At 41.4% G+C, this 12,104-nt stretch overlaps 1 protein-coding gene across 4 annotated transcripts in view; it reads left to right on the forward strand.

Annotated features, from left to right (window-relative positions):
• The window catches only part of PPP1R13B (protein phosphatase 1 regulatory subunit 13B), a 74,839-nt gene that overhangs the window by 29,374 nt on the left and 33,361 nt on the right, over positions 1–12,104 (forward strand). For 3 of the 4 annotated variants that reach the window (XR_013827082.1, XM_079912831.1, XM_079912832.1), the window contains exons 2-3: positions 2,491–2,638; positions 7,593–7,712. Coding sequence is in view for 3 of the 4 variants with exons in the window: in XM_079912831.1 (XP_079768957.1) it covers positions 2,491–2,638; positions 7,593–7,712 (268 nt within the window). In the remaining variant the exon portion in view is untranslated. Of the gene's footprint in view, positions 1–2,490; positions 2,639–2,959; positions 3,048–7,592; positions 7,713–12,104 lie in introns of those variants that run through there. The other variant, XM_079912833.1, reaches the window with a different exon arrangement.

Below are 12,104 nucleotides of genomic sequence, written 5' to 3' on the forward strand. Positions count from 1 at the left end.
CTCCCGTTGCGGAGTACAGGCTCCGGACGCGCAGGCTCAGCGGCCATGGCTCACGGGCCCAGCCGCTCCGCGGCATGTGGGATCCTCCCGGACCGGGGCACGAACCCATGTCCCCTGCATCGGCAGGCGGACTCTCAACCACTGCGCCCCAAGGAAGCCCAAAAGACCCCAACTTTTAAAGATAAATTCCTCTGTGGGTTAGTGAGCAGAAATAACTGTTTTATTTCTTATAAAAGAGAAATGTGTTTATAACATCCTAGAAGAACTGAAGGAAAAGTGCTTGTTCAACAGACTGGGTGTATCTTACTTAGATCATGAGCAGTGTTTCCTCAGTTCTGTGGTATGGTGGAGGTTTTATATTTTGTCTGCCATTCGTGGAGTCGACCAGATTTCACAGTGCCTCCCATACGTCAGATACTGATGAGGCAACGGGAACAAAAGATTCAAAAGTGAATTGCTTGGAGGCACGTAGAGCCTAGGGTGATGTAATGAAGATGTGTGTGAAGAGCTACTGGATCACAAAGGAAGGAACATGTAGCCTCCTTGGTGAGAGGAGGTGGTGAAGGGAGGTTTTGCAGAGGTGTAGCGTATGAGCTGAGTTTCAGAGGGTGAATAGGAGTTTACAGGCGAACAGTAAGGGCACTGGGGCAGGGGGACAGCGGCCTGGGAGAGCTTGGACTTGAGGGAGCAAGGTTCATTGTGGGAAGGCACTAGGGCTGGAAGGCTAGGAAGGTTGTGAGGAATCTTTTACCCGTGATAGGAGTTTGCAGTTTATCCTGTAGTCTAGGCTTTCTCGGAGGGCATTCTGTGGAAATCCAAGCCCCATAAGAGTCTCTGGGGGAGAAAAGTTAGAGATTCACATGAACATTACAATGTTAGACTCTTGAGTGCTCAGTAAAGAAACCAGTTTCCTGTTTATAAACTCGAATAAATGTTTTGGGAAGGATTGCTATTAGGCAGCGCAGGGCTCCTGAATATTTTAAGCAAGGGAATGACTTCAGCTGATTTACATTTAGGAAATTAACTGGCAACAGTGAAGGGGGGTAGGTTGGAGTAAGGGGAGATTGGTGGCAAGAGAACAGTTCATAACTATTACTAGTTTTGGTAATAAAATCTGGCTGTCAGTATAGAGATGTTTAATCTCAAAATTTAGGAATTTAGGGCACTTCTAAGAAAAAAATATTTTAACAATGAACTAAAATACTTAGTTGACAGCCGAGATTTTGAGAGGAGAATTTTGGGACAAATGCAGATTTTGTTTCTGACTTTGATCAAAGATTAAACAGGGCTTCCCTGGTGGCGCAGTGGCTGAGAGTCCACCTGCCGATTCAGGGGACACGGGTTCGTGCCCCGGTCCGGGAAGATCCCACATGCCATGGAGCGGTTAGGCCCATGAGCCATGGCTGCTGAGCCTGTGCATCCAGAGCCTGTGCTCCACAATGAGAGAGGCCACAACAGTGAGAGGCCCGTGTACCGCAAAAAAAAAAAAAAAAAAAAAAAAAAAAAAGATTAAAGAAAATCTTTGGTTTAAATTTTACTTTAGGAGTAATGTTTTTTAAAAATCCCTTGTGATACAATCTCTTGAGTTCTTAGATCAAAGTGGTAGGGTTTTTAAAAGTTTTTTTAAAATAATGCTGGACAATTTTTATTTTTTAATTTTTCAAATACATTATAATATACCTTCATTTAAGGACCATTTTCATTTCTTTTACTGTGATATATTATTTCTTCAGTCAATTTTTTAAAATAAAGTGGATTTTTGGTCTTTCTGGTACCAGTTTTTAGGAGCCTTTTATATATTGAGAAGATTGGCTTTTTATATGTGATATTAGTTACAAATATTTTTCCCCAGTTAGTCTTTTTTGCTTTGTAAAAGATCCCTGTGTTTTATTACCTGAATATATCTTTTTCTGTGGTGTCTGGTTTTTGAGTCATAGGTAGAAAGGGCTCTGTACTCCAAGGTTATAAAAAGGAATTTATCCAGTTTTAGTCTGGAATCTTTACAATTTTGTGATTTATATTTAAATATTTGATCTATTAGGAACTTATGCTTGTGTATGATATGCAATATGAATCATTTTTTTCCAGATGGGTATTTTAATTGCTCAGGCATCATTCATTATATAGTCTTTTCCTTCCTCAGTTTTGAGATACCTGCTTCATCATTTACCATTTTCTGTTTCTGGACTTTATAATTTGTCCCGTTGATCTATTTATGTGCTGTTGCCATACTGTTTTGAGGCTTTATAATATCTAGTAGTGCTAGTTTCCTTCTAATACTCCTCTTTTGGCATTTTCCTGACTTGTCTTATATTTCAATTTTTCTACATGAACTTTAGGATCAGCTTAACCTGCCCCGTAAGCATTCTGGCAGGGCGGAGTGGCAGTGGGGGACTGGGGTGGTGGGGGGATCACTTTTAATTTACAGATTAATCTCTTTATTGATGGATGACTCTAAGTTGTAGCTTTAATTTAATCTTTCTCTTACAGATGATATTAACCGTGTTCTTGAGCAACAATGAACAGATTTTAACAGAAGTTCCCATAACACCAGAAACAACATGTCGGGATGTTGTAGAATTTTGCAAGGAACCTGGAGAAGGCAGTTGCCATTTAGCTGAAGTGTGGAGAGGAAATGGTATGTATTAGGCTCTATAAAGATGACTAAGTACATGAAATCCAGTGTTTATTGAATACAGAATGTTGTTTCCGGTTCTTTGTTATCTGAGGTAATAAGGAATTGAGTAAAGTAAAAACTATTTTATCGCATGAGGATAGGATGTTATAAATGCTGTTTGCAAAGAAGTGTGTTCTGTGATTTGACCCTCACCGTAGCCATGTGGAAGAAGCTGGGAAAGCAGATCCGGTTCTTGTGTGAAGGCTTTCTGACATCACTACTGACCAAACGAGAGTTCTCTGTCCACTGAGACCTTACAGTGTTTTGTTTGTTGCATGTCAGGTTGTTCATCTGCTTTTCTTCTCCCTACGATAACTTCACGAAGACAAAAACACTATCGTGTTCCCCTGTGTACAAAGCCTTTTAAATAGTAAGTGCTTCATAAATATTTGTTTATTAAGTTGAGAAGAGTTAATACTGGCTCTTACATTTAAGGATTTGTCAGCTAGCTGGGCAGAGATGATCAGTGTAGGTAATATAATTACCGAATACAGAAAATTCTGCAAAATAATGTGGATTCTCTTGGAGATGTGGAGTTGAACTGGGATAGGATACACCAGGCGAGGGGAGCAGTGTGAGGGAAGGACAAGAGAAGAGCATGGGGAAGGCGTGCTCCTCAGACAGCACTGAGAGGAGGGGCCCAGGAGGGTGGGAACTAGACTGGCAAGGCCACCTGCTCTGGCAGCGTGTGGAAGGAGGTAGCTGTGTGCATGGATGGGTCTGAGTCAGGAAGCAAGAGAGTGGTCAGTTGGAACATGCTGTGTATGAGGTGGGTGTCCAGATGGATGTGTTTAAAGGACACTTAGGGATAATCAGTGAATTCTTACACTTTTTAAAAATAATTTTTTAATTGAGGTATAATTGACATACAACATTTTATTAGTTTGAAATGTACTATATAATTATTTGATATTTGTGTATATTGTGAAATGATCACCACAGTAAGTCTAGTTAGCATCCATTTCTGCACACAGTTACAGAATATTTTTTCTTGTGATGAGAACTTTTAAGGTCTACTCTTTTAGCAACTTCAAATATGCAGTATGTTTTTTTTTTAAATTCATTTTTGGTGGCATTGGGTCTACGTTGCTGTGCACAGGCTTTCTCTAGTTGCAGCGAGTGGGGGCTACTTTTCATTGTGGTGCGTGGGCTTCTCATTGCGGTGGCTTCTCTTGTTGCAGAACATGGGCTGTAGGTGCGTGGGCTTCAGTAGTTGTGGCACACGGGCTCATTAGTTGTGGCTCACAGGTTCTAGAGCACAGGCTCAGTAGTTGTTGCTCCGCAGCATGTAGGATCTTCCCGGACCAGGAATCGAACCCATGTCCCCTGCATTGGCAGGCAGATTCTTAACCACTGCGCCACCAGGGAAGTCCCTGCAGTATGTATTGTTAACTCTGGTCACCATGATGTACATTACATCCCCAGTAAGAGTTCTTTATATATTGTAGATACAAGTCCCTTATTAGGTGTATGATTTGTAAATATTTTCTTCCAAAGTCTTGTGCTTTTAATGTTATCCTTCAGATTCAGAGTAAAAACTTTAAGGACACATTGAGAGAAACTTGACTTTGATAAATGGTGGACTATTTACTAAAGTAGAAGTAAGAGGCCAGGTCCTCAGTTATCAGTCTGATATCAGCTACAGGAAAAGGGGTGTTAAGTAATTGCAGTTTTTAGAGGACTAATGTTAGAGGCTGGTCATTCCATCATTGTTTGCTCTCCTCTAGCCTCTTAGCACTCTTGCTTTTTGTGGCTTGCTGTCACTTCTTATTCCTTATCTGCCCCTTATATTAGTCTGGGAGAGCCCCAGTGGTCCCTGGCCGCTTGAGTCACTCATTTGTTGCAGTCCTTGGCTCCAGGGCCATCTGAAATCATAACCTGTGGTCTAGCCTCATCAGGAATGAGGCCTACCTCCTCGGAGCACAGAGGGTCACAGCCACTGCTCCCACTGTCTAGAGCAGTCCCTAGCACCCACGCACCTTTGCCTCTAATCCCTTCCTTGAATCTCAGAGTGTGTTAAGGGTCCCTCCCCTTTGCTCCAGTACTGTCATTGTATTTATCAAAACATAATATGGTAGCTTTCATCTCTCTCTGTCTTATTGGACTAAAATTCCTGAAGGCAGGAACTTGTTTGTTCACCATCATACCGCCAGTGCCCAGCCTGTTTCTCATAATAGGCCCTGAGTAAACACTTAAATCATTGAGTAAATTGGAGCAGCAAAGCGAGGTCTTGAAGAGATGGTGGTGGATGAGATTCAAAGGAAGGGGAAAAAGCACAGCCTTTCTCAGTCTTTTTTACCCCAGAGGAACCCTTAAGGTAATATTCAGATTTTGGAGAACGCTTTGCATAAAAATGATTGCATCCATAACACATGGTATACTCATGTCATCAGTATTCAGAAATATGATACTCCAATGTAATTGTCAGTGCTTTTGAGAAGAGAATATTTCTCTGTGGATCTGTGTATTACTTTGCTCAGGCCGCCATAACAAAGTAACACAAACTGGGTGGCTTAAATAAGAGAAATTTATCTTTTCACAATTCTGGAGGCTAGAGGTCTGAGATCAAGGTGTCAGCAAGGTTGGTTTCTCCTGAGGCCTCTCTCCTTGGCTTGTAGACAGCAGTCTTCTCCCTGTGTCCTTACATGGCCTTCCGTCTGTATCTGTGTCCTAATCTCTTCTTAAAGGGACACCAGTCATTTAGATTAGGGTGCACCCTAATGACCTCATTTTAACTTATTACCTCTTTAAAGATCCTGTCTTCAAATAAGGTCACATTCTGAGGTACTAGGGGTTAGGACTTCAGCATATGAATTTGTGTGTGAAGGGACACAACCCAGCCTGTAACAATCTGTTAACTTGGCCAGCTTATTATCCTGATCTTTTTGTGGTTCCCTTCCTCGAGTATGTCAGCTCTAATGCAAATCAGGAGTGTAGGTAGGACCTTCAGTTTTTCTTTTTGTGAAATTTCCTACTTGATTTTCTTTTTGCCTTATCCAAGAATGGCTGAAAGTCTTATCTTAGATTTCTCCATTACATAAGATGCTAATGAGGTATAGTATGCTATTAATTCTACATGATACATGTGGGGTAGTTTTGTTTTCGCTTTAAAACAGAAATACGTTTTAGTTAACCCTTCTTATTTAAAAAAGGTAGTGAAGCTTAGCTTGCTTTTCTTGAAGTTAGTCTTTAAAATTTTTTTATTTATAAAGGGAAACATTTTTTTCAATAACTGGCTTTAAGGCAAAATTGGAGTTTTAACTTTATAAAGTTATGCTCAGACTTGGTAGATTTAAGTGGAGATTGTAAACTGATTTTAATTAATGTGAAAAAAATTTGTAAGCCAAAGCAATATGAATAAAAATATGGCCTAAGACAATTTTATGTAAAACCAAGGGACACGATTAGGCTTAAACATGGACCTCACAGCTATAAAACTACGATATACAAGTTCCTAAAAATCTTTTTTATAGGCCTATATCCATAAAAAGTGTTACTTTCAAAACTAAAAATATGGAATGATATTACTTCATTAGTGTTCAGTTTGTGCTTGCTTTTCGTTGTACAAATACTCAGTTCAGAGTTGAACTAAGCACACACAGACTTCATTTTCAACTGAGATGAGATGATTTATGTCCTTGCCCTTGATGTTGGCTGAATAGGCAAAGCTTGCCTGCACATGTAGGAAGATGAAACGGCAGCAGCACAATGTGCGCTGCATTTCTATGAATGGTGGGGTTTTCTTCCTTACGGAAGTCTGGCACTTATCTAGGACTGAACAGTAAATCACACCTTGAATGTATGACAGGGCTGCAGCTTGCACAGCTCTTTCTCTTGACTCAGTGTCGGGTTCTCAGGCTGAGCAGGAGGAGCCTCTCGCCCAGACATACTCCTGTGTTGAAAGGAGCCAAAATATGGTTCGGTTTTGTCCTGCTCCTCTCCCACGCCAGGCCGTTTGCTGTGAGCCTTGGAACTTGCCGATATCCTTTCTCTCTTTCAAGCACAAGCAGCAGTGGGAACATTTCAAGATTTGCTTTTGATTGAGATAAAATTCACATAGCATAAAAATCCCCATTTTAGTGTACAACTTCGTGGTTTTTAGGACATTCTCAGTGTTGTGCAACTATCTCCAAACTCTGTACCTCCCCATTCCTTCCTCCCCCAGGCAACCACTGTATTACTTTCTGGCTCTGTGTTTGACTATTTTAGGCATCTCATATAAATTGTATCATACAATATGTGACTTTTTAAAAAAATTATTTATTTATTTTTAATGTGTGACTTTTTGATCTAGCTTTTTTCTCTTAGCATGTTTTCAGGATTCATCCATGTTGTAGCATGTATCAATACTTAATTTCTTTTTTTGGCTGCAAATATCCATTGTATGATACACAACAGTTTATTTATCCTTTCATCAGTTAATGGACACTTGGGTTGTTTCCACTTTTTGGCTACTATGAATATTGCTGCTGTGAACATTCACGTACAAGTGTTTGTGTGGGCTAGCTGTATTGCCAGCAAGTGCGTTGTCAAGCCTTTATACCTCTGATTGCCACCTGTAACATTTTAATGAATAACAAGATTCAGCCAATTTGTTAATGTGTTTCTTTGAAAGAGTGGGAGGCATACTGCTTCATGATAAATATACTAAAGGACATTTTTTTCACTGTTCCCCATTTAATGTTGCAAAATTGCTTTTATGTTTACTTCTTTGTTTATATGTTACCTAAATTATTTCCCCTTCATGGTCTTGCTTTCACTTCATTAAAGTTAAAATTCAGTGCTTGTAATATCCTTGAATTCTAATATATGTGTACATTTATTTTAAATTATTTTTATTCATTTTTTACTTTTGGTACGAGTCATTTTGTTTCTGAGAAAAGTAAGATTTTTTGTTTGTTTGTTTTTTTCCTAGAGCGTCCCATACCCTTTGATTATATGATGTATGAACATCTTCAGAAGTGGGGGCCACGAAGGGAAGAAGTGAAATTTTTTCTTCGACATGAAGATTCCCCAACCGAGAGCAGTGAACAAGGTAGATAAGTGCTTTTTTCCCCCATTTGCTAATTTTTGCCATAAAAGTTAATTTAAACATTAAATTAATTAAAATTAATTTAAGAATTAACAGGAGTAAATATTAAATTATTCACATGACTTTCCCCCCTTCACTTACAAGTGGTGAGAGGGAGAGTTGGTATCTCACAGGTTTTTTGACCTCTGTTATTGCAGTTTATGATTATTTCACACTTTCAGCCTCCTCCTCAGGATCCTAAGTTAGTCACGTAATGCACTGAAACACGTAAGGGGACCTGCTGTTGAAAGGGATTGCTTTTGATAAATATCACATGGATGAAATCTCTAGATTTTAAGAATAAATGAAACCATGAAAGGATCATAAAAATTCTGGGAAATATATATATATATATTTATATAGTATCTATATATGTGTATATATACACATATATGTATATGGAGAGAGAAAGAAAAACAGAAAAATAAGAACAAGACCTAAGTGGGGAGTTCTCTGGTGGCCTAGTGGTTAGGATTCCAGGCTTTCACTGCCACAGCCTGGGTTCAGTCCCTGGTTGGGGAACTGAGATCCTGCAAGCTGCACGGTGTGGCCAAAAAAAAAAAAAAAAGGAACAAGGCCTAAGTGTAACTAACTCTAAACCATAATAGAAAAGACAAACCGAATTATTAAAATAAAAAACCAAAAAAAACCCTCTTTGCATGGCAGTAACCACATTAAAGCAAGGTCAAAAGACAAATTATAAACTGGGAAACAGCATGTATAGCTCATATTGCAAAGGGCTAATTTCCTTTACGTAAAATGATAAGAAGAAAAACAGTAAAAAAAAAAAAAAAACAGACAAAATATACAAACCCGATGTTCACAGAAAAGGAAATATTCATGACCCAGAAATATATGCAAAGAAGTTCAGCCTTACTCCTAATAAAAGAAATGTAGGAAAAACACTGAGATACTGTAGTTCACCTGTCACGTGGCCAAGATTAGAACATTTAATAACACAGTGTTGGCAAGAATGCTGAAAAACAGGCAGTCTTCCACATTGTTGGCAGCTTCTGTAGAGGGCAGTTTGGTGGTATCTGTTAAGCTTACAAAAGCATGAAACCTTTCACCCAGCAATCTCACTTTTGAGAATTTATCCTAAAGCTGTGTCTGCACACATACAAAATGACATATACATAGTGTAAGTCATGGGCACTGCTGGTAGGAGCAGCCTTCAATGCCTCCAGGGGCGTCGGCTGAAGAAACCGGAGTACATCTGCTCTGTGCCCTGTCCCAAACCACTTCCTGCACTTGTCACTTGAATAAGCACAGTGTACACACATGCTGCCTCCTGTGTAACAGAGATGAAAGAGTAATCACGTATTCTGTGTTGGCTTGTGTGTATGAAATACCTTTGGAACGATAAGTAAGAAACTGGCAACATGGCTAGCCTGGGGGGAAGGCTGCTGGGTAGGGGAAGGAGGGAGGGAAAATTGGTCATTTATATCTTTTGGTTCCTTTTGAATTTTTTAAAAAAATTTATTTTATTTATTTTTGGCTGTGTGGGTCTTCGTTGTGGCCCGCGGGCTTCTCATTGAGGTGGCTTCTCTTGTTGCACAGCATGGGCTCTAGGCACGCGGACTTCAGTAGTTGTGGTGTGCAGGCTCAATAGTTGTGGCTCGTGGGCTGTAGAGCGCAGGCTTAGTAGTCGTGGTGCACGGGCCTAGTTGCTCTGCGGCATGTGGGACCTTCCTGGACCAGGGCTCGAACCCATGTCCCCTGCATTGGCAGGCAGATTCTCAACCACTGCACCACCAGAGAAGCCTGTTTCCTTTTGAATTTTGAATGATAGGAATATACTACTTTTTAAAAAAAATTTTATTGGAGTATAGTACATTTACAATGTTGTGTTAGTTTCAGGTGTACAGCAAAATGAATCTATTATACATATACATATATCCACTCTTTTTTAGATTCTTTTCTCAAATAGGCCATTACAGAGTACTGAGTAGAGTTCCCTGTGCTGTACAGTAGATCCTTATTAGTTATCTGTTTTATATATAGCAGTGTGTATATGTCAATACCAATTTCCCATAAACTACTTATTTTTTAATTAAAATTTAAAATAAGGGAATCTTTTTTTTGGAAAGCATATACACTGTACAGTTAAGAAAGAAACCTTTGTTATTTAACGGTGATTATGGATTACTTCTGGTATTTAAAAAAAAACAATGAAAGGACATCCTTTTGTAAAAAGAAGATTCCTTTATTACAAGTTATCCCTCTTTATTTATTTTTTGCTGAGCCACATGGCTTATGGGATCTGAGTTCCCCGACCAGGGATTGAACCCACGTCTTCTGCATTGGAAGCACAGAGTCTTAAGCACTGGACCGCCAGGGTAGTCCCTAGCTGTATTTTTTTTTAATACCTATTTATTTTTTTGGCTACTTCAGGTCTTTGTTGCAGCGCATGGGTTCCTCGTTGTAGTGCGCGGGCTTCTCTCTAGTGGTATGCAGGTTTTTCTGTGTCTGGTTGTGGTGCACGGGCTCCAGGGCGCATGGGCTCTGTAGTTTGTGGCATGCGGGCTCTCTCGTTGAGGTGCGCAAGCTCAGTAGTTGTGGCGCGTGGGCTTAGTTGCCCCATGGTGTGTGGGATCTTAGTTCCTTGACCAGGGATCGAACCTGCGTCCCTTGCATTAGAAGGCGGATTCTTTACCCCTGGACCACCAAGGAAGTCCCTGTATTTTTAATTAAAGGATATTTTGCCCCTAGGATGAGCTACTGTCTGCTTTAAAATCATCTTCCCATAGCTGTAAATATCATGCTGTTTTTCACAATGCATCATTACTTCTGTTTTTTTTTTGTTTGTTTGTTTGTTTTTTTGCGGTACGCGGGCCTCTCACTGTTGTGGCCTCTCCCACCACAGAGCACAGGCTCCGGATGCGCAGGCTCAGCGGCCATGGCTCATGGGCCCAGCTGCTCCATGGCACGTGGGATCCTCCCGGACCGGGGCACGAACCCGCGTCCCCTGCGTCGGCAGGCGGACCCCCAACCACTGCACCACCAGGGAAGCCCTACTTCTCGTTTTTATTCCACTGGGTGCTGGTCATCTGGAGTCAGGAGACCAAGACTCCAGGCCTAGCTCTTCATCCATTTCTACCTTAGAAAAGGGCCCTGCCTCTCTGGACGGACTCCTCCTGAGGAGGATTAGACTAGCTGGCAGTTAAAGTGCTGTTCTAGTGCTAAGAACTTACTTTAACTCTCTACCTGAGTGCTCCAAATATTTATACCCTATAGTTAAATGAGAAGTTTTATATTTTACTTTAATCATTGTAATATATGTACATAACCCTTACTGTCCCAGGATGGTGGAATGGGGGGAAGGTCTTATATTGTTCTCACTCTGTAAAGTCTGGAAGCGTTAGGGATACTTGAGAGAACTGTCTAGCGTTACAAGGAATGGGACAGCACTGACCTTCCAGTTGACCTTCATTGTCACACCGGATGCTGCTCAGTCTCGTTGTGCTGACGTGGCAAGTACACCTGAGACAGTGGAAGAGCTGGATGCTGAGCTGTTTGAGGTTAGGGAGACAATGCGTCCCAGGGGGATGGGGCTCGAGACGAGGGCCTTGAAGAGGGAGTCGGACCTGGAGGGGAGAGTAGAGAGCTGCTGCACAGAAGGCAGGAGACCAGGATGAAGGAGGCTCCGAGGGGAGTGGTGCCAGGGAGTACACCTTTCTCGATCCGGGCCGGTATGGAGGATTGGTCAGGATTGGAAGAACCAAATTCATCACACGACTCTCATCACTTTTCACGACTTTCAGCAAAGTCCCTGCTTCCCTATTTAATACTCCTCAGCTTAGCTTTGATGGCATTTGTAATGGGACCCTGCTCATCTCCTCAACCTCACTGTCTCTTCTTTCTCTCTTCCACCATATTCTTAGTTGCATATTCATTCCCTGTCGTGCCCTAACTCAGAATTCCATCTTCCTCCAGCTGTGATGCTCCACCCTCTTCCCTTTTTCCTCTGCCTGTGCTTCTGCATGTTCTGCCTCTCTCTCAGAGCTCAAGAAGAAAGGTGGCAGGTAGAACAGCTCTCATTGGGTGCTGTGTTCCGTTTTATTTCTGTTCACTGAACTTCTCCTCCAGCTTTTTTTTTTTTTTTTTTTTTTTTTTTTTTTGCGGTACCCGGGCCTCTCACTGTTGTGGCCTCTCCCGTTGTGGAGCACAGGCTCCGGACGTGCAGGCTCAGCGGCCATGGCTCACAGGCCCAGCCGCTCCGCGGCATGTGGGATCTTCCCGGACTGGGGAACGAACCTGTGTCCCCTGCATCGGCAGGCGGACTCTCAACCACTGCGCCACCAGGGAAGCCCTCCAGCTTATATTCTAAGCAGCCAGAGGTGAAGATCCAAGACT

The sequence above is a fragment of the Stenella coeruleoalba genome, assembly GCF_951394435.1.
Source record: "Stenella coeruleoalba genome assembly, chromosome: 2".
Lineage (NCBI taxonomy): Eukaryota > Metazoa > Chordata > Mammalia > Artiodactyla > Delphinidae > Stenella > Stenella coeruleoalba.